Raw genomic sequence first — 23,607 nt, forward strand, 5'->3', positions numbered from 1 at the left:
CGGCGCCTTTGTGAACATGGGACCTTTCTACAACTCGTGCTGCCGACAGAGGACGACCACGATCTACGACTCCTGAAGTAGAGGGGGGACCAACTGCCTGGCCTCCACGTTCAGCTGATTAAAACCCACTAGATTTCTTCTTGTGGGGTCATTTAAAGTCATTGGTGTATTCGACTCCCATAGCTGATGTGGAAACTCTCCGCAATCGAATTGTGGCAGGTTGTAAGACAATACGAAACATGCCAGGAACTTGGCATCGTCTTCGCGAGTCCATGAGATGTCGATGTGAGGCCTGTATTCAGGCAGAAGGTGGACATTTTGAACAATTATTATAAGGTGATGTGAACAGTTAAGTGTCATAGACAGACCTTCAAAACTCGGAAACTAAGCATTTCCGGAACTATGTTGATATAAAATATTTTTACTGTCTGCATATGAGCAACTGAAGTTATACTGTGTATTTTTGAGACACCCTGTATAGTTTATACTGACTCTCTCAGCTCAATTAGAGCAATGCAAAATCCCTTTTAAAAGAATCACCAGCCAAAATACAATAGAAAGATTGTATTTTGAAAATCCACACTCCAGATTTTCATGAAAATCAAGAGTTTTCTATTGCAAATTGATCATCCAACAACTAGTGAAGTTTTGCTGGATTCCAGCACATTCAGGCATAAAAGGAAATGAACTGGCTGATACATCTGATAAAAATCTATCAACCTTAGACTTAACCCCTGTCTTCATTCCGGCTTCTGATTATAATATCATAATTCAAACAGCATACCATGCACAGTGGACAGAGCTATGGCATAAATAAACAAATAACAAACTTTTCTAGTTGAAACGATCTAAAATTATGGCACTCGTGCATTCAGATAGTTCTGCAAGAAGAAGTGGTACTCGCACGAATAGAGCGAGTACCACTTCTGACTCATCTCCATCTATTCACAGGCGATGATCCTCCTTAGTGTTCACACTGCTCTAAACATCTAACAGTCAAGCATATTTTGATTGATTGTCCACACTATCAACCACATCGTACTTCAGTACTTCAAAATCTGGCTAATCTTCAAGAACCGTTGACATATCATTGGAGAGGAGGCAAATTGGAGAGGGGGCAAATATTAAGGAAGTTTTCCGTTTTTTGAAACAAATTGGACTGTATAATCTTTCATGAATAGGTTTCGGAACTGAAATGAAATCGAACTGCTTCATTCTTAATTATTTTCTGATTTTCCATCGAATAGGTGCACTATAGCCATAGTGTAGCTAATGCGCCAATAAACAACCATACCATCCCACACACACACACACACACACACACAACGTCCCACACTGATCTGGAGTTAACGTGGGATGAGAATTTAATATTCATCAGTACTTCGCGAAATAAAGAGGAAATGCACGCAGTACAGTGGAAGATACGTCAAGAGATCAAGAGCATTATAGATAAACGATAGTCTGCGAATATATGAAGAGGATACTTCTACCTTCTACCTATCCTCTTTTCCCGTCCGAAATATGGTCCGAAATAGAGTACCCCTTTGCTATAATGTAAAGGGTGTACGTTGTGTAGTACTGTACTGGATCTTGAGATGTGAACTGGATCTGCAGCCTCCCTCTTACCACTCGATATCAGCACGTTTTGAATCTCAGTCTTTAGGACTGTAACTGTAACATATGGTAACCGTAAAATATATTGACGAAAAAAATATGAAAACGGGAGACTGGGTGCTTTGGCATAACATCAAATATAATCAAGGCGTTCAAAATAAACAATAAAAATGCGTTTAATCTCGTTTTCCAATTCTTCTCATCCCTACAAACCTAACCTCGCTGTTATAAAAAGAATGTTCCCAGACTGGTCAATGATATGGGAGTTCGATCTCTTCATGTATGCAGAGGACAAGTGACAGAGAAAAGAAATACAGGAAAACATGCATAAATACGTTTCGGTCTCGAAAGCAGCAAATTTGTAAACTAAATGATCCGTGCTAACAACGTTGTTGTAATTTTGCCTTTACTGTTTTTATTTATTTATTCAATTATTTACTATTTACTATTATTTTAGTTTTATTGTAATTTTATTGTAACAGTAGAATATAAGCCCTACTAACAACTAACAACCTGCTACTTAGGAGAAAAAAATTTGGTTAAATAAACTGAATAAATAAATAAATAAATAAGGCAGAAGGGTTTACAAATAATCATATAATAATTAGTGCAGAAACTGCGAAGAAATCGAGAGGCAGCTCTCATTTCATAAATTCTGAATTTTAAATTAAATGCACAGTTTTTCTTCAGTTATGGAAAAATATACTGCTATTACCATTCAAGGAGGGGGAAGGGAAAACTCTTGCGTCATCTTTGATTCACTACTTATTAGGTGGGCAACGATGCATGAAGGCGCGGTTTTCTTTACTGAGTGTTGAAATAAGATGATGGTAAACAGGTAGTGAATAACAAAACGTATGAAAACACAGACGAATCAGTTTAAATAAAACTGAATGGTGGTAAAAATATTAAAATCTATTTTAGAAATACAAGTGGATCCCCATGGCGAGATTATAATGGTTTAAACATAGCATTATGTTGCGTCTCTATTCAACAATTTTATGCTGTAACTGGCATTGAGTAGAGTAAAGCTTTTAGATGTTAAACATTAGATGTTATACCAGCGGCAACGAGAAAAATGGCGACTTCAGTAGCAAGATAACAACTGGTTTTCCTTTGGTTTGCTCGTATTTCTATTCTATTGTGGAATTTATATTCCACGAGAATAGAAAATATGAGGTTTTCTATTCCATATCTCTACTTGATAAATAAATGAACTTTACCCGACGACTCTGCAAATTACACTCTATAGAGCGAGAAATGTTATACCAATAATAAATACAGAAAAATATTACCTCAGTGATCAAAATGCTAAACTTTATAATTTAATGTTTCACCGTGTGAAGTTTTGATGTGTCGCGATAACGATTTCTGTAGCCAGTATAACTCTATTGAGGATTAAGTAATCATATTTTACAGTGTCCTTCTGTTGAACAGGAAATGCTTATGGAACGACGATGCGTGAGAAATGTTGATATTAAAATTAGAGAAATGCAACCTGTTTTTTTGGATATGTGGGTTTGTAGCCTTTTTTCTTCCTCCCAGTACCATTTATAGAAAATTTAAATCGTGAAACAATTAAGTGTAATAGTATTAATCGAAAATCCAAATCAAACCACCTGACGCTAGAATTGCGAATAAACAATTCGAATGAACTGAAAATTCAATATGAATCCAGTGAATTGTGAATGAACTATACAGAGCTGCAGCTGTCCTATGCGTACAGGCGCTTGTGGAAGGCGCAACGTTAATCAAATTTTCATTACGTTTAGCATATTTTAATGAGGACCTAATGTTATAAACGGGAGTCGCGTTTACTGTCGATAAAAGATTTTGTGGACAAATATAGCAAAAAAATCTCTTCTATATGAAAGTTGTTAAACCCTCCGGAGACCAACTAACTTAGCCAAGGTATAAAAGAAGTATATAAACACTCTTGAGAGCATTCCTTCCAACTTAGATCTTTTCCACAATATCAAGACGTATTAGAACAGCGTTTGTAACCACTCTACTGACAAGGAGGTTTAGCATCATCAGTGAACCACACTAACAATGGATTACCTTAAGCGTGAAAACCCAAATGTGAAGTTTTTTTTATCCTATCTACGTATAAAATTCAAAATAATGCCAGAAAAGAAAGTTTAATCTCTGTAAAGCATCGTTAAAACAACGTCCCTAATAGCCGCAGGATGTGGGAATTAAAAAAGATATTTTTTCCCACTCGCATTCATTGAAATACAATCCATCTCAAATACTGAATGATTTCATTCGAACAATCAATATGGTTGCATTAATCGCTAGGAATAGTTCGAAGTACTATACATTTCGTCGTTTTTATAAGTTATATTAGTAAATAAATTAATAATAGTAAACATGTTCCCTAATCTATTTATGGTATGATTGGTGAGTATATATGTACTGTATTAAGATGTGGAAGGATGGAAATTTGCATTTGGGCAGACAGTGTCAAAAAAAAAAAAAATATATATATATATATATATATATATAGTATACATATATATTTATTTATAACCTGTACATTACTGACTATTCAAAAACGTTGAAGAACAGCGTTGGTGTTCTCCATTTTTTTTTCCCAAAGAGCATCATATGCATATTCCAGACGTTCTGGGTTATGATGGTGGACATCATGAAGTGCTGTTATTAGCATTAGCATTAGCATTAGTAGAGGCATTTGATGCAAGAAAGCAAGCTTATGCAGCATCAGCCAAAAAAAAAAAAAAAAAAAAAAAAAAAAACACACTGCCACTTCACCCTCTGTTCGTTCCAAATACCTGTCCAGCTGAGCCTTAAACTTATTTAGGCTATCAACTTCCACGACAAGGGATGGAAGTCCGTTCCACCAACCAACCACCCGCTGGCTAAAGGCAAATTTCCGCACGTCTATCCTACATCTGTCTTTCCTCAATTTGAATTTATGCCCTCTCAGGTGATTATTCTGAGCTAGAGGAAGAATACCATCAGCATTGAGCATGCTCAAACCATTCAAGGCTTTATACACCTCTATCAGATCACCTCGCTGGTGCCTAGTCTCCAGACACTGTAATTTGCAAAACTTAAGCCTTTCTTCGTAAGAGCACCCCTTTGTTCCCTTCACTAATCTTGTTGCCCTCCTCTGTACTCGTTCCAGCAGCTCTACATCCTTCTTGAAATGAGGCCTCCAGACCTGTATACAGTACTCTAGCTGTGGCCTTATACAAGGGAATAATCACCTCCTTATCCCAGCTAGAAAAATTCCTATATATCATTGACAATACACCATGAGCTACTCTTGCAGCCCGTCTGCACTGTTCAGAGAACTTCATATCTGCCTGCACAACCACCCCCAGGTCCCTTTCGTTCTCTACCACTGTCAGTGTAGTACCACAGAGTTGATACGTTGCTCTGGGGTTGCTGTTTCTTATGTGCAGTACTTTACATTTGTCAATGTTAAACTTCATTTGCCACCTCTCAGCCCATCTGCTCAACCTTTCCAGATCCTGTTGCAGCAGCATAGTATCAGTAGTGTCCTTGACAACCCGGCTTACCTTTGTATCGTCTGCAAACTTCGACATTAAGCTTGACATACCCTCATCAATATCATTTATGAATACAGAAAACAATAATGGACCCAACACTGAGCCCTGAGGGACTCCACTAATAACATTAGTCCACGACGAGCAGTGTCCATTGATTACCACTCTCCGTCTTCTCCCCCTCAGCCACCCCTTTATCCACAGCAGCAATTTGCCTCCAATGCCACACTGCTCCAATTTGTGCAGCAGTCTTCCATGTGCAACAGTATCAAAAGCCTTTCTAAGATCCAAGTATATAATATCAAAGTTATTCCCTGCATCCAGTTCCTTTGTGACTGCATCATAGTATCCAATCAAATTGGTCAGGCAAGACTTCCCCTTAACAAAACCATGCTGTGTCCGAGCTATAGCTGAAGTCTTGTCTAAATGATCCTGCAGTGCATCTTTAACTAGTGCCTCCATTAATTTTCCTGGAACAGAAGTTAAACTCATAGGTCTATAATTACTTGTGTCAGCCTTTGATCCTCCTTTGTGAATTGGGGTGACATTTGCACATCTCCAGTCTGTGGGTACCTCCCCTGAGTCCAAGGAAGCTCTCATAATTATGGCTAAGGGTTTGTTTACTTCCTTTGCTGCCTCCTTTAATATAACTGGATAGATCCCATCCACCCCGGGTGCCTTTCTTGTGTTTATCTTCAACAATTTCTCCTCCACTTTACTCTCAGTTATTACAAGATTCTCCAGCTTACTGCTAGAGTTTAATACACCTCTGGCTTTCCCCTCGCTAAATAACTCCTCATGTGTGAATGTTGATGCAAAATATTCATTTAGTTTGTTAGCTACCTGAGCAGGATCATCAACAGTTGACCCATCGATATCAAGTGGACCAATCTGATTCATTCCCTTCCTTCTAGAGTTTACATAAGTAAAGAACTCTTTGCTGTTTTTCTTTGCAGCCCTTGCCAAAGATTTCTCGTAATCTGCCTTTGCCTGCCTAACCTCCTTTGTAACTTGGTTACAGATCAACTTATATCTATCATAGGCTTCTGTGTCATGTGTTAATTTGTTATATTATAAGTTATCCAATGCATGTTTCTTCTCTGCCATATGCCTCATCAGTTCATCTGACATCCATTTAGGCCTAAACCTTGAACAATATTTCTTAGTTGGTATGTAAAGTCTAGTAGCTTCCAAGATAAGTTCTTTGAATGCTTCCCATTTTGCATTTGCTGTTGGTAACATCATCAGTTCGTCCCACTGTATAGAATTTAAATACTGTCTCAGTCCATCGTAGTCGCCTTTACGGAAGCAATAACCCTTCCCTTTACCCCTAATGGTAGTTACCTCTTTGAGTAAATCCCACTTCAGCACACTGTGATCACTGCCACCTAGTGGTTCTTTTATCTGCAGATTCTTAATGCATGAAGAATCACTGCTGATAATCAAATCAAGAGTATTCTTCACTCTAGTTGCCTCCTGAACATGCTGATGTAGAAAACAATCATCCAATAAATTCACAAAAGCCTTGCTTGTGTGTGAGTGACCAGCCCCCAAATTCCAGTCGATATCTGGGAAATTAAAATCTCCCATTATAAGACTCTCTGATTTACTGGCCCACTCTATTTCCCTGTACAGTTCCTTATTATACTCATCAGAGTCATTAGGTCTATAGCACACTCCTACTCTCAATTTTGATCTCCCAATGCTTATGTCACACCAAACGGACTCGACACTGCACTGTCCAGCGATGTCCACTGGCTTCACTTCCTTGGATTTTATGTATTTCCTAACTAATAGCATAACCCCTCCTCTCCTCTCCTCCCTTCCTAACCTTTCTGTAGACGTTGTACTCCCCAAATTCCAGTTCTGCATTCCTTATATCTGTGTGACACCAAGTCTCTGATATCCCAACAATATCTGCCTTTGATGTTTTGAGCAATACCTCAAATTCATAAAATTTATTTACTAAACTCCTAGCATTGGTGTACACGCAAGTATACATGCACCTATTTCTATTCTTAGCTACCCTAACACAACCCATGTGTTTACTTGTACCGCACTGACTCCCAGCAGTCTCTGAAATATCATGCAACTTGTTTTTCAGGCTTCTGCTCATTCCAATAGAAGCAGTGCAAGAATCTCTTTCATCTCTGCCAGTGGCTACTGTTAATCTTTTCGTCTTTGTCTCCCCCCCCCAAGCTAGCAGTTTTCCGACCCACCTAACACTGCCTCGATAGCATCAGCAAATTTGACTTGCATCAAGAAACTATATGATTCGTGGTACATGATGATCATTTATTCTCTGAGTTACTGCATTTGTCGCTCGACCAACGTGCTAAATAAGTATGAAAAGGAAGAAAAGGACATCGGCTTAGTGTGCCTCTCTGGTTTCTTTAGATTATTTTACAAATATAGCATAGATCTTCAAGCAAGAATCACAGTTCATACGCTAAATATCCATGGATAATTCTGCTTTCGTCATGTGAGATTTACTCACGTATTTTACTTCTTGAGTAGAATACGTTTAACAAAAACAATCGTGGGCGATTGTTTTTGATATTTGCAATTGTTTAATTAACAAAATTTAGCTCTTGAAACCTGAAGTTCTCACTAGTGGCCATTATTTTAAATAAGGATTTATCATCCGTATGTTTAAAAATTTAATTGATGTCATTTTCCTGGTATATTGGCGATCCTCCCAGCGCTTTTACCTTCTGCGCAAATGTTCATGATTTACGATTCATTAATCTTTCAGCATTTCAAAACAAAGATGCAGCGTACTAGGATGTGAAGGAAATGTCCTCCAAAAAACATAACCTTAGAAATTGCTAAATAACTGGAAGTTATTTATACGATGTATTTTTTTTTTAAATGACAATGTTTTATTATGACTTGTTCAAGGATTGTATGAAAAACTGCATTACTCGTTCAGTTCGCGTTTTAACAATTCAAATCATACTTGCTTATGAAATTATTTTCCTTATACAATGTATTAATATTTCGTTATATTGGAGAGAGTGGTGGCATTAGCAATTAAATCGGCTTTAAGAAGAGAAAGGAAAATTCAGAATTTTCTCAGACAGAGGAGATGATTGAGTAATTCCAAAATAATTAGCATAAGGAACAAAACTAGCTTTAAACAGAACTGCGTAGTTAGTAATCTGTAATAATTTTTATGAAAAAACCTATTCTATTAGGTATTTGCATAAATTGCAATGTTTAATTACCCGAGGACGAAGAGATAGTGATTTTTTCAACTTTATGCCAGTCTATATTATTTATATTCTTATCTGGAGCAATAAAAATAGCAGTTAGCACAAATTTACACAAGAATTGGTTTATGTAAACATGCTGGTGTAGTATAAATACTTTCGACAGTGCTTTTAGATCTATTGTGCGGAGTCCTCAAAGCAGTACAGGTCTTAAATTCGACCTAGACTACTCCATTATTTGAGGGAGTGTAAAAGCAATCCAAAAGAGCATTCTGCTCTCGCCACATTTCTGACCCTGCAAATTTCATTGTCGTGCCAGGCCAGAAATAAGACTCGTTGCTAAAAAGTGTCTCCCACTCAGTCCTTCTCTGTTACATATTGAACAAAAAAAGAAAAACGAATTGCATACGTAACGTAGTTGCTGTTAACTTACCTCTTGCGTTCATTGAATTTCTTGGGTGAAATGCGAACCAGATCTTAATGTTCTTCTAACACTTCTTTCAGACACTACGGCGTCAAACGACATATCGATTTGTAGGGCTTCGCATGGTCTGCCTCCATAATCCCATTAACTGTCTCTGGAATTCGAACGTTCTGTGGATATCTCGAGTGGTCTGCGTTATCATTTCTGACAGAATCACTCTGTCAGAAATCATGATGATAAATCGGACTTCTGTAGGATGCCTGATATTTTATGGTATATTCCACCCGAGAATATGACAGAAATGGACGAATGAAAGAGTTGTAGCAATATGAGTAAACTCGTTGTAAGAATAAAATGTCTGGAAGGATATTTTTGTATCATATCATATATAAATACATAAGTAGCTAATTAATAGTCTTATTGGTACATAAACTGCGCTATCGCAAACTTTATTACTCCCCAATACAATGCGCAATTAAATTTTTAATAGTTATTCTTTGCTCCATGTGTACGTTTACGTATTCATATTTACGTATACGAAAGAATAATTATTAAAATTACATTAATACATTATATACTCGTAGTATTACTATATAATTCATTAATCCAGGTTTAGATGCTTATATTATACTTATGTAGGCAGATCTACACTTCTTCATTATGTATATTACTATATAAGGAAGGTTTAGATGAGCAAGGTTTCAGATGGAGAAAATTCTCCAACAATATTAGTATATCTCTTTTCCTCCTTACTGTAAGGTTAGGTGATTTTATATTATTATGCTATTTTTAATTTTATATCTTTAGTGGGAAATTGGAATCAAACAGTTCTGTACTGTGTCGAAGAGGGTGAAACTGACGAATTTAATATAAAATAAGGGGTAAGGCAGGGTTGTATTCTTTTGTCTATGCTATTTAACATCTATTCTGAAGTTATTTTCCAAAATGCACTGTGCGAAAGGAAAGAAGGAATTAAAATAAATGGTCAGCTGATAAATAACATACAATACGCTGATGATACTGCTATATTCGCAGAAAATATAATATAGATTAACATCAATCGTTTTTGGATTGTATTAAGAACAAATGTAATGATATGGGTTTAAGAATCAATGTCAACAAGACCAAATACATGACTGTGAGTAAATATCCAGTAAGCTAAGCCCAGTTATTATTGAATGGAGCTCCAATAGATAGAGTGACTCATTTTAAATTCCCTTGGTAGATGGTAAATGCTGATATAGATACGGAAGCAGAAATACAAGCAAGAATAGAGGTTGCGAGAAATTCCTTTACAAAATACAGAACAATGCTGTGTCATAAAGCTCTAGATCTGTCAATCAGACTGAAATTCGTTATGTGCTGTGTGTGGTCCATTCTATTATACGAAGTTGAAACTTGGACGCTGAAAACATCAAGCATGGACGAAATAGAGGCCTTGGAAATGTGAATCTACAGATGCTTGCTAAAACTATCTTGGAAAATATGGTCTTGAAAAGAGCAGGAAGAAAACGTGAATTGTTGAGCATAGTAAAGAGATGAAAAACTGCCTACCTAGTACACATCCTTAGAAATGTGAAATATAAATTGCTTCAAGTAATAATATAGGGGAAATAGAGGAAAAGCGAGGAGTGGGAAGGAGAAAACTTTTTTGACTGAAAGACATCTGCAACTGAACTGGCAGATCAGCTGAGGATCTTTTTCATCTCGCCCAAGACAGAGAAGTACAGCGTGGTGATCGCCAACCTCCAATAGGAGGCGACATCAAAAGAAGAAGAAGAAGACGAAGTGGGAAATTCAGTGATTTTAGTTTTGTGATTTTTTTAAAAGAAAATACGAAAAGGCCACACGTCACACAAATTCGACTTGGAGAGCCCCAGGCTTGTGTCTCAGGCTATTGGTTAATATTATGGCAAATGTTACTCAACTGTTGGTCAGGCGATGTTGTATCGTGCACAGATTGTTAAAGAAACCGCCACATCATATGACTCTGACTGTTTTATGTTATTTTTAAAATATTTGTTTATTTTATTTTGGGCATTAAACAGTTATAGAGAAAAATAAATAGTATTTATTTATTTCTATGTATATCTGTTTCTTCTTCTTTAGAAACAGTTAATTAACTATTTAAAGCCACATTAAACTCTATTGAAAAGGCATCACGGAATTGTTTTATGATGGCCAATACCAGTATCCCGAGCAATATCAGAGCAGAAATAATACGAAAATTATTATCTTATTGTTAAAACAAAGGTTGCCTATAAATTGACTATGATAAGACTCCAAATGTTCTGCATTCCCACATAGTTTTTTCCCCATAAGATATGGGCGCTGTTAATGATAAACACAGTAAAAGGTTTCAATGGAAAAGAGGAATCCAAATATGCTGCCCGTCTGTTGTGAAATATCACAACAGACGAGCTCCTTTAGATCAGAGAATTACCAGTTACAAAACGAAAAAAAAATTCTTTTTAATTTGTTACATTTTTACAATAATTTTATTCGTACATAAATATTTCAAGCGCAGATTTACAGAATCTCTTATTCTCTTAAATGAGAGAAGCATTTTTCATTCTGTTGTTCGTCTTAAGCTACACTCGAGAAGACTGCTGTGCAATGAGACCATACTTTCCTCTTATTGGAGAAGTAAATTTGAAATAGCCCAATCAGTAAACTTGCTGGATATGAAACGTCATTCTGTTTATGACCTTCAGATACACCTTTGCAAAATCAAAACTAAAAAGCGGAATAACAGACCCCAAAAGATAGGACAGCACCTGAATGTCATTTCTGTTTTCACTGTTAGCGTTCCCAAGTGTAGGAATAGCAACCACGATTTCCTCCCTCCCCTTTTCAATCGGGCTCACGACTGAGGAAGGACTTGGCAGCTTCAAATATGTAATTTTTAATTCTCTGAAAATTATTTTAGAAGAGTTTCCTTCACCGAAAAACAAAAGTCGATTGCAGTGATCGTAAAACTATTTCGTTGAATATTCGAAGGAACAGAGAAAGGACGAAAGATCTATTACAGACGTCACTGAGCAAAAAGCCCCTTTCTGGTTTACCTTGTTCAAGTTGTACTGAGGAAGTTACTTGGTATTTAATAGCTTGATAACCTTGAAAAGAAGTTTCGTATGGTTGCCTCGGGTGTATTTGATCGTGCTTGTCCCTGCCACATGTGAGGAACAGTGCCAAAATCATAGTTGAAGAATGGAGCGATTGCCCAACAAAAGGAGACTGTCTGCGGTGTCAATTGTAGGTAAGTTTATTTATGAAGAAAAAGTTATTATCTGGTTAAAAAGGATGCAGTCAAAGTTTTCTACGATCTTCTAAAGTGGGAGGGAAAACAAATGTTTGTAATTCCCAGATTCGTTGTTGTCACAACTTCACCAGCGTGATTCTGTGACATTAGAACATTTGTTTTTCCCTCTAAATTAATTAGGTGGCGCTCCAATCCGAGATCGTTAAGGGCTTTTATAGATCTAACAATTTTCCGGTAACTTCTTATTTGTCAAAATAATAATAATAATAATAAACGTAGTTTATGATGGTAAGGACGGCTAAATAACAGTTAAAGACGTTCTTCAATAAGAAATTTCACAGGCTGTTCTTCTTTAGAGCCTCTGCTATCTTACGTTTGTTAAGATAGCAGAGATAGCTCGAGATGAAGAAATGAAATTTCTTCATCTCTGTAAACACCATATGAGTTCAGTAATCTTTTAATCTGTGTACGGTACTTTCCGGTATTATTTTATATACAAAACAAGCTTTGTACTTTGTTGCTTTTGAAACTCCTTATGGAACAATTATTAAAAGTGGTTAAACATTCCCAAGGTTTAAAATTACTATACAAGATCACCAAAAGTCTGTATAAGTATACAGACTTTATTATCAGATGTATTGTCTAACGAAGATCAGATTTAAAATTTAAAACTAGAAATTTCTAGAACCAGCAAAAATTCAAGTATGTTTAAAATAATATATAGAACAGATTACGGAAACAAGAGCCCCATTAAATCATTATTAAGTTTAGTACATCAATATAAACTTGATCCCTTTTTAACTTTATCAGGTTAATTATTAGAATTTTAAAAAATACATTAAGCCTCGGATAACATTCTATTTTATTATTTCTTTTTATATTTTGTACTTTTTGAATTTTATAATTTAAAAATATTAATCATTGTAAAACTGTGATTATTTCTTTACGGGGTAAAAACCACCTATAAAGTGCAGCAATAAAAGAAATAAATGATGGTTGCATGCAGGCGCTCTTAGGCACAAGTATAATTTTCTCCCGTGCCACTGACCTGAGTCAACGGAATACTGACTTCCTTAAGAACAGTAGTGATCCAGGTTATTACTTCATTAACTTATCCCCAAACTACCACTTTCCCCGAAGTCTTCATTTCTTCTCCATGCCATGGGAAAAAACCCTTGCACCTCCTTCTTTTAAGGGAACACCATTTTCACAATATAAATTGCGTCTACCAAATAAAGCTGTCCAAGTCGAGAAAAATTTCCATCACATAGGTCTGCAGAATCTTTTAAGCATTTTATAGTAAATCCACCAGGTTTTATCATGAAATCTTTCCTATCACATCTTAATAGAATTGCAGTCACATTTACTTATCTAGCAAAACTTGATCAACACCACCTTATATTTCATAGCCAGCTCATTAGCTCATATAAGTTTTAAATCGTAATTTTTCAAATGTAGTACCATGAAAAAACTGGAACCATTACAAACTGCTTGTTATACTGTGAATTTTTGTGCCCCGTATACGTGCTCTTGGTAGTATTAATTGAATCCGCAATCGATCTCATGTGGACCCCAAACATTTTGTCACGGTTGACCCCAATCTATCAGGCCAGATTCCGAATGGCGTGAGATTCTGAAGGACAGAATACAATGCAAAAAGCAGTAACTCACAGGAGAATCACCGCTGGCAATGTCAATATCGGTCATGAAATTGTTTGTATGTCATGACGACCTTTCTAGGTAAATCTATAATATCTTTTCATATTTATACACAGTGTTTCAATTGAAACACTGTGTATATACACTAAGTGATCACTGAATTATTACCACCGTTATGAAAAGTGAATGCGATCCGTTCACCACGTGAGGTACGAAAGTGCGCAGTTAGTCCACCTACGTACCATAGATAAGGTGTCACTGGTTCACTATGTAGTAAAATTCCGAGAGTGATGGGTAAAATGAAGGATTTATCGGATTTTGATAAAGGACAGATTGTGGGTGCTCGACGAGCTAGTGCCTCGATTTCCCAAACGGCTGAACTGGTGGGGTGTTCGAGAGCAGCCGTAGTTAAAGTGTACCAGGACTGGCATCAAAATGGTCAAACAACGACCCGACGGCAAAACTGCAAAGGTCAGCGAAAGGTTGATGTTAGAGGTGAGCGCCGGGTCTGACGACTCGTACAGGCGAACAGGTGCAGCACTGTTCAAGAGTTGCCTACCCAATACAACGTAGGCCAACCCGGAACAATATCTGGCATGACCATGCATCGCACGCTCGCACGTATGGGCGATACGAGCAGACGACCCCTATGGCATCCTCTCCTAACCAAGGTTCGTCGGCGTAAAAGACTCACCTGGTGCAAAGAGCATGCAAGTTGGACTTAGAAGACTGGAAGAAGGTGCGCTGGTCGGATGAGTCACGTTATTTACTCCACACCGTGGGTGGTCGTGTACGGATTTGGCGTCAACAACATGAGGCTCTTGATCCATCATGCATGGTATCAAAAGTGCAGGCCGGTGGAGTTGGTTGTATGGTGTGGAGCATGTTTCACTGGCAGGAACTTGGACCCCTGGTACATGTGGAACAACGTATCACTGGTCTCGTCAATTGCTTGCTGACTATGTACACCCTGCTATGTTACACCTTTCCCCGAATGGTGATGGCGACTTCCAAGATGACAATGCGCCGAGTCAGTCATCAGGCACTTGTTTTGCAGGAATGGTTTGAGGACAGTTCTGACTTCCAGCATATCGATTGGCCTCCGAACTCGACAGATATCAATCCCATAGAGCACTTGTGGGATACTATAGAAAGGCATATCAGGCGTCTGGATACACCAATCAACTCCATACCTGCATTGCTAGCCGCATTACACACAACTTGGTTGGCCCTACCTCCCGAACGCTTCCGACATATATATATATATATATATATATATATATATAATAGTAATAGTATAATATGTACTAAATAGGTACTGAATATGTATTTAAACATAGGCATAACAGTATACAGCCAAAAGTTATTTTGGCCATATGGCCAAAAGAACTTATAAAGGCTAAGATTGCCTGTGTTGATCTACATTACCATACCCTAGAAATAAATATATAATTAACAATAATATAACATAAATAAATAATATAGAATACAATAATGATTATGTAGCTAATTATTGATATATAGATACATTGAATGGAACTTTTTCAAGGGCACCAATAATTAGCAAGGCCATCTGTTTCTGATTGCTATCTGCCTGTTTAACTAGGTCCATTTAATAAACATAAAGGTGATTTTTGCTAAAATTTAAATTTAACAGGCAAGATAACAGCTAGCTCGACAGATAGCTTAAAAAAGAATATACAGAATATTATACAGAAAATAGAGGTCCAACCATAATTTTCATTTCAGTGGTGGTGATATTATTTGATTTGTATATGTGCCAAATAAAGCTACTGCTGACATAAGGAGAAAGGGAGTAAGGATAAGTACGTATAGTAATAGTACCTCAATTTCCCTCGAATTGCTCTAATAGATCTTGAGGTGTAAAAAATTAGGGTTAGATAGCAAAAAGTGAAAAGTAAAGAAGGCTTGTATAGTTAATCACTACCCACCCGAATTAGAGATAGAATGTACAGATAAGCATAATACCAATACAGCTACCTATCAAGATATAGAAATCTACCTAGAAGATAAAACATTACATACTAACGTATATGATAAGCGCAAAGAATTCAGATTTAAATCAATAAGCGGAACACACTGGCATTCTAATATTTCAAAGAGAATACACAGAAATATCATTGTTCCACAAAGCATTAGACTGATTGAAATATGTAATAATGACAATAATATCATAGAATCACTTATAGAATTTAGGTCTAAGCTTATTGATAATGGATTTCCAGCTGATTTTATCGCTAAATATCTTAACAAAGACATTTTTATTGCTATTAATAAATATAATAATTTCAGTTCAATATAATAATCAATTCTAGATCACCACAAAATTAAAAACAATATAAAGGATGGATATTGTACCGCATTTTTTATATTGTGCCTTTTTATAATGAAATAAATATATAAATTTCAAAATAATAATAATAATAATAATAACTTTAAGTAACTTAAACTCAAATTACACGGCACCCCAAGAATGTTGTCGCGGCACCTCGGATGAAAACCACTGTCATATAGTCTTCTAGAGAACGAGCGTTCCGGTACTATTTTTTTTAGCAATACACCTCTGGAGAAAACCCACCCTCTGATGCAACTTACGGTCTGTCATTTTCTGGTTGATTATTCCTTACATTCAACCATCCGCTCTAACACTTTTCAATCAAAATCTCTCTCCACATTGAACATCTCTCTTGATTTATCTCACTTCATAGGAAATGAAGCAAAAATAGAAGAACTTTTGATGTACCTAAATTATTCTGACCTGTATAGGTCAAAATATTTAACATCTATAGCTATTATATTTTGGGTGGAAATAAACAATGAACAGACACAATTTGGCCTCACTAACCCTTGTGTCGTCAAGCCCAATACCAACAACAACATCACGATAAAGATAAGGATACACGGAAAGACTTTTTCGGAGAATAACGAACACAACAACAGCATGATAAAGCACGTTTGTCTTTTAGTTTTTCTTAGGAGAGCGCTAATTACGAAAAGCTGGCAAACTTGAGTTTGTGTTTAGATTATTAATAAAGAATAGGTTGAAAATGGGCATGTGCCACTTCAGCTATAGCATCACAAAACTTTGTTAAATCTTTTAGAACTCTTAAGTGAAAATTTACTGTTAGAATACGTATTACGGTCATTGATGTCGGTTTTTTCGGCACCTCAGAATATGCATTTGACTTAGTTTTGTCAAAAGGAAGGCATGTTAATATCCGTGATATGTGTAAACTCGAAGTCGGATATGGTATGAAAATATAATTTCGGGCGATAAAAGAGTTGCATATGGGAAATGCGATAACCTGGTTTTCAGATGAATAATCATGCATTGCTTGGGAAATTGTTTCGCCGGAATTCGGCAACCCTTCTCAAACGATGAAGGAATTTTTTTGTGTTGGTTTATTTTATCAAATTTGAATAAAAAAGGTGCATTTCGCATGAGAAGAAAGTTCATTTCTCATGTCAACACGATCAAGACATAATATGCTTAAATTTTTATCACAAATTTTGAATGCGCTAAATAAAGAGCAGACTAGTTCCTACTTGCTACTTCAAAAATTAAAACTGACACTTTTTAACGAAATAACCGTTAAACTTATGAAATTAAGATTCTATGAGAGACTATGACGCTTTAAAATATCCTATATTTTTTGACTATAACTTTCTGATTAAAAATTCCTTACTGCTCAAATAACTTTGATTAAAAAAGCAACATAATTAATTAGATTGCTAACTGTAACTTTACTGAATATGTATGAATTAAAGGCATGTTCACTACAGTGTTTTGAACTGTTTTAGTAGTCACGTATGAATTGCCTGACAAGAATCTTTCACGACACAAGAAAAAGAAGGGATAAGATATTACAATCCTCAAGAACTTTTATTGTTAAGAATTCGTCGGAAGGATTCAACAGAAGACATATTTCTCATATAACTGAAAAGCAATAAAAGGGCCTATGTCATTTTCCTATTCTTCACTTTTATAAGATTATTCATACTTTGCCTAATACGTTTATTGTTATTTGCTATTTAAGGCACGAGGTAGCAGTACGCTATGTCCATAAATAGTGTGTATTCTGTGGTGGTCTCCACCAAGATCATCAGCCGATCATTAGCCGCAATAGGTTATGGTCCACCGACCCCCCAGAGTCCCATTGCTAACACCACGACACAGGACTCTGCGCCTCAACTGGGCGAAAGAACAGCGGCACTAGACCTTAGATGATTGGAGACAACTCTCCTCGTCCGATGAGTCCCATTTCTAGTTATTTCGAGCTGATGGGAGGGTGAGTGTCTGGTGGAAACCACGAAGCTATGCGCCCATCATGTTAACAAGGAACTGTTCAGGCAGGTGGATAGTCAGTAATGGTCTAGGGGGTGCTCAGCTGGCACACGTTGGGACCTCTGGTACGTCTAGACGCATATCTGAACGGTCCAAGTTACGTGCCCATCCTTGCAGACCATATGCATCTCTTCATGGTCATCGTGCACCCACAGGTCAACGGACGTTTCCAGCAGGACAATGGGTCTCCCCACAGAGCCATGGTAACTAGAACATGGTTCGAAGCGCATTCCGCAGATTTTACCACTATGGAATGGCCTCCTTGTTCGCCGGACAAGAACTCTGTGGAGCATCTTTGGGATGCTGTGGAAAGATCCATTCGAGCATTGGATCCTCTACCCAGGAATGCGATGGAATTATGGACAGCGGTGCAGCATCCATGGATAGAAATACCTGTGGAACGCTTTTGCGAATTAGTGGACTCAGTGCCTCGCCGTGTGACTGCCCTTATCAAGGCGATAGGTGGGCCTACCTATTAGGTAAGTATCCCATGATTTCTATCCACTCAGTATATAATATCACCAGAGGCTTAAGAGATCCTTATCCCCATCGTGTATAACCTCACAACATTATTTTGAGAAAATGGGTTAAAGTTGCTGTAGAAGGTATTAACATCTAACAACTACATCTTATTCATACACAAAATTATTCACACTTTAGTAAGGTCTACACTGATGGTTCCAAGTCTGGTAACAGTTGTATTCCATAATACAACTTTTTCCATTTCACTTCCGACCGAATGCAGTAGTTATACTGTTGAACTCTATGCCGTTAAGCTTGCTCTGTAAATTGTTTTACTCTTGTCAATAAATAAAAGCATAATAGTCGTATATACTGATTCAAAAAATGCTCTCTTAGCTCTCAAAAACAGCTGACCTCACATTACAGTCCTTTATTAAAATTCGTAAGACATGAATGAGCTGATATATTTTCACGAGCATCACCAAACTCTTGTCTTCTCTCGCATCCCAGGTCAAATCACATAGTATTACTGGACGTGAATGTGCAGATTCCGCTTCAAAACATCTTTCCAGTATAGTCTCGACAAATGATCTAGTCCTATATTATGATTATAGATGCATTATTCATAGAATATGTATGGAACAATGGCACTTCTGTGGAAAAGGCAAATACATAACAAGCTATTTCAACTGAAACCTAAATCACAGGTTTCAGTTGAAACCTGACTTTTAGCTTTCGGTAAAAATAGAAGAGAAGAAGTAATCCTGGCAAGAACCCAAATAGATCATACTCACTTCATTAATTTGTTTCTTCTCACAGGAATTTGAAATGAATTTCAAATATTATATGTTTGTGAAGCCAGGCAGAGACAGCATTTTAGATTTGCTCATCGGTGCAAAGTATTTGGTCTTATACCCCAGTGGATTTCGTGTTAAATTGCTCTTTGAGGATTGTCGACTATTTCGTGCTGCAAAATTGTACCAGAATAAGGTATTGAACATCTGGATCAGAAAAGTACACGGTAGTTTGAACTGTGTTAGGTAGATGTTAAGTAGATGTTTGGCTCCCCCCTAGACTTTGATACTGCCCAAAGCAGCACGAATTTCAGATGTTTATAGATAGAGGCAAGTCAATAAGTTTGGTAGATTAATGGAGGAGGCCGTTTCTGGGCGTAATAATATTGGAAATGAGAATTCCAATTGCAATTTCATGTGCAATCTGAGCAACAAACATTTAACCATTTTCAGGAAGAAGGAGTACCACAGGAATGTATACTCAACGCAACTTTATTCGCAATTCGATTCAACAACATGACCCGAGACATCCCCAAAACTGTCGAGGTTTACATTTATGTGGACGTCACCATCTCTTGTCAGTCGCAAAGCATGGTCATCATCGAACGTCAATTCCATATTGCCATAAACAGAATTGAATTCTGGACCTCGTGCAATGGATATCGACTATCTGAACAGAACTCTACCACCACTCACTTTTGCGAGCGATATGTTCTTCATCCCCTTTCCGAACTACGGCTAAATAATAGTTCGATACCGCTAGTAAAGAGCATAAAATATCTGGGCTTGATATTAGATAGCAAGTTGAATTTTCAGCACATATCACTCATCTACGAACTACTTGTCTAAAACAGTTGAACATCGGGATTCCTTTTATGATAGTAAGCCAAATGAAAACCGACCTGCAGCACTCAGATTAAGAGAAACTCTTCAAACTTGGAATACTGATTTAAGTAAAATATCACAGGCCGCGACTCTGCCTGTTCCACCCTTGTTTCATGCTCCCGCTTCTCATGTTGACGACTACTTTCATCAATGGGAAAAGAATGTGTTATCTTCCTACAATACAATATCAGACAGTTGCACGCAGCTCACCCTATCCTGAACTCCAATCAATGCTTGCACAATATACACAGACGGATCGAAAACTGACAATTTTGTAGTGCTGTGGCAGTCTTTCCTTCATCACAGTTACCGTTTCATTACTAGCTGAATGCAGTATCTTTACTGCCAAACTATACGCTATAAAGCTAGAACTTGGCCAGATTATTGAATTTTCCATTTCAAGTGCTCTAATCTCTACTGACTCTCTCATTTTTAAATAGATATAATGCACTGTATTATATAAACTATGACAGACACAATTTACCCCCAATAGCCCTTGTTTCGTTAAACATCATATCAACAACCAGAGAGTCGAAAGCTCCATAAAAGCCATTATTTCTACAAAAATAATCAATTCATACTTTGCCGCTGAATCATTTATATGGGAAACAAAATTCACAAGGGCATCCTTAGCTAGGAATCGATGCTGTCGCGAGGAAATTATAATTTTTTCCATTAGAACAGTAGCAGTACGTAACGCCATAAGACACTCCGAAACTTTTCCAAAGTTAGCCAACAAAGCGATGGGGAGATATATGTTAGGATCCTTGGGGGAGGGGATTTATTTAGGTGTCTTGATCAGTTTCAACGGCGCAATCTTCCATTCTTTGGGAAACATTTCATCCAATAAAAACTTGTATAATTTCAACAAAACATATGACAGAAAGTTAAAGAGATAAATGTTCGCCGCGTCAAATGAGTAAGAAAGTAGCATTGGTTCAATACTTATCCACTTAAAACATATGCAGGTCTATTTAAAGTGCCCTACACTGACTACAAATCATTTAGTAAAACAGGATGTTGGAATCACTGGTCTCAACTGTGGCAGACTCAAATGAATAATAAACTTCTTCCGATTAAAAAAGAACCGCAGCTGTGAACATCTATCTTCAGGAGAAGCAGGAGAGAAGTGCTTCAGGTGAGATTCCGTATATGTCATTCCCATTCAATTCAACTGTATTTGATTTGGGAGAAAATCCTCCTAAGTGTTCGTTTGGTAGAATCGCCGTCCTCGCTATGCCGGGTAGAAAAGACTTGAGTTCGCGTCCTGCCTATGACTTGAGAAATTTTTATGGGCCTTTTAACGTGGCTGAGTTAGTTGGTCTCAGGCGAGAATAGCATGTTTTTTTTTTCTCCTGGAAACTTGGTTTTTTGGTCCAGCAAACAGAAAATCAACCACAAAAATCACGCAATTTACGGACATATACGGAGCAATATGGCCTTAGTCGCTGATGCGCCTAAAACCGTACAACAATTCAAAGCGTTCCTCAGTTTTCTTCTGTCAATCCCAGCTAATAATCAAGCATATCCTCATTGAATGTTCTCTCCAGTCAAGTATCCAGAAATCTAGCTTTAGCTCTCTATCCGACTTTTAGGAACCGTTAAATTTATCACACATTCTTGGCAATGATGCGGATTTTTAAGAAAACTATTTCACGAAAACGAAAATCGTTTTTTTAAGAAAACGATTTGAGATGCATAAGTTGATATAATCGTTTATTATCATCATAATATGGAAGATTTAGTCATAAGTAAATCATGACCAGGCACATTATAGCCCAAGAGGCCCTTTTTCTAAAATCCTCATATACAACAACAACAACAACATCACATATGCAGATAAATAGACTGGTAATTAGATTTGAGCACTTTTCAGAAATTATTACTCATGTTCTTACATGAGTTTAAATGTACAAATGCAACTAATATTGCATAAAAGAGGCAATCTAGGAATTGGATTTTTAATTTTAAAATGGATTTATTTTCCGGTTTATTTGTTAAACAGTGTCATTTTTATGTCGGTGATTTTAGCCTTAAATTGATTGCATATTTCTTTAACAGGAGAGGTCCTTCAGTATGGCGACTTCATCGTGTTCCAGAGAGATGGCGGAGGATTTGTTCCAATTCTTCTAACTGTTCTTTTCCTTTTTGCTTTATTCATACCTTATATTATTACCATAACTAAAGATGGAACCAATCCCTTGATTCCATTTATCAGGTGAGTTATTCGCTGGGTGATCTGTTTAAAATAATTAGGACCCAATTTAAGCATGCTGGACAGAAGGTTTTCGAGATACATTTTATTCTGCCTTGTTATATATTCTTAATTTTTATTAAAATATATAACTAATAATTTTATATTTAACTAATAAATAAATACTAATAAATTAATATTTATAATACATTAATATTTAATTTTATTAAAAATATATTTTTATTTAAAATATATAACTTTCAAATGAAACCAGATGAAATACATCTGTAGAGGGAAATAATTTTTTCTTATGTAAGTACTTATTACATCACATTGGAAGTATAATTAGAACGCTTTCTCAATTTCCGTGTACAAATAATTAAACAAATAATTTTCAGATGGAATGATCACAATTTCCTTGTTATCTGATAAACACTGCAGGATTTCCTGGGTTTCTTAGTCGATTCTGTCATGGAGAAGATAAATGATCCTTTAGATTTTCAGAAAGGTATTATTGTTGGAGAACGATTAGCAGGAGCCATAGTTATAAAAAAAAAGGAAATCACTGGTGTACCGAAAGCAACAACCTCAAACGTTTACAATTCAATCAAAGAGAGCCCCACCTCAAGCCTCACACGCTCACCTTTGTTTTAGGAGATTTCAACATGCCCTCCCCAAGACAAGAAGATGCTATGAATGACGTCGTACGCTTCTTCTCATCTCTTGGCCTTAGACTAACTCATACGCAACCTACAAAACGATATCAAAACCTCGACCTCTTATTCCATAACCTTGACTATCTCACTTTCACAACGCCGATTTTTAAATTTGCATCAGATCACCTCTCCCAATTGCCTTTGATTGTGAAAGCCTATGCTCTCCCCGAAAACTTGAACAATATGACCATAAAGAATCTCAACTCAAGATCTTCTCATTAAAATATATATGCAACCTCAATTCATCCTACAAAGACTAAGAGCTACAGACTGGAAAAAAATTGCTGCTAGCCATCCTAATTAAACGCTTACCAATTTAGCTAACTTGTTGAAAGACATCGCCCGTGAAGGGGCTTCCAAATCCGCCCGTCTGTCTTCCAGGACCAAGAACTGATTTACCCGCGACGTGAAACTCATCTTCATCATGAAACATAAACTATACAGGAAATGGCAAAGGACACGGGATCTAGCCGACTACCAGCT

At 36.8% G+C, this 23,607-nt stretch overlaps 1 protein-coding gene across 1 annotated transcript in view; it reads left to right on the top strand.

Annotated features, from left to right (window-relative positions):
* Positions 1–11,553: 11,553 nt before the first annotated feature.
* The window catches only part of LOC150077392 (DNA damage-regulated autophagy modulator protein 1-like), a 58,929-nt gene continuing 46,875 nt past the window's right edge, over positions 11,554–23,607 (top strand). Inside the window, exons 1-2 of the mRNA XM_090386068.1 lie at positions 11,554–12,045; positions 22,276–22,432. Of these exons, the coding sequence (XP_090242194.1) occupies positions 11,997–12,045; positions 22,276–22,432 (206 nt within the window). The 5' untranslated portion in view covers positions 11,554–11,996. The remainder of the gene's footprint in view (positions 12,046–22,275; positions 22,433–23,607) is intronic.

This window comes from Mastigoproctus giganteus, chromosome 12, assembly GCF_048544385.1.
Source record: "Mastigoproctus giganteus isolate SK-2022 chromosome 12, ASM4854438v1, whole genome shotgun sequence".
Classification (NCBI taxonomy): Eukaryota; Metazoa; Arthropoda; class Arachnida; order Uropygi; family Thelyphonidae; genus Mastigoproctus; species Mastigoproctus giganteus.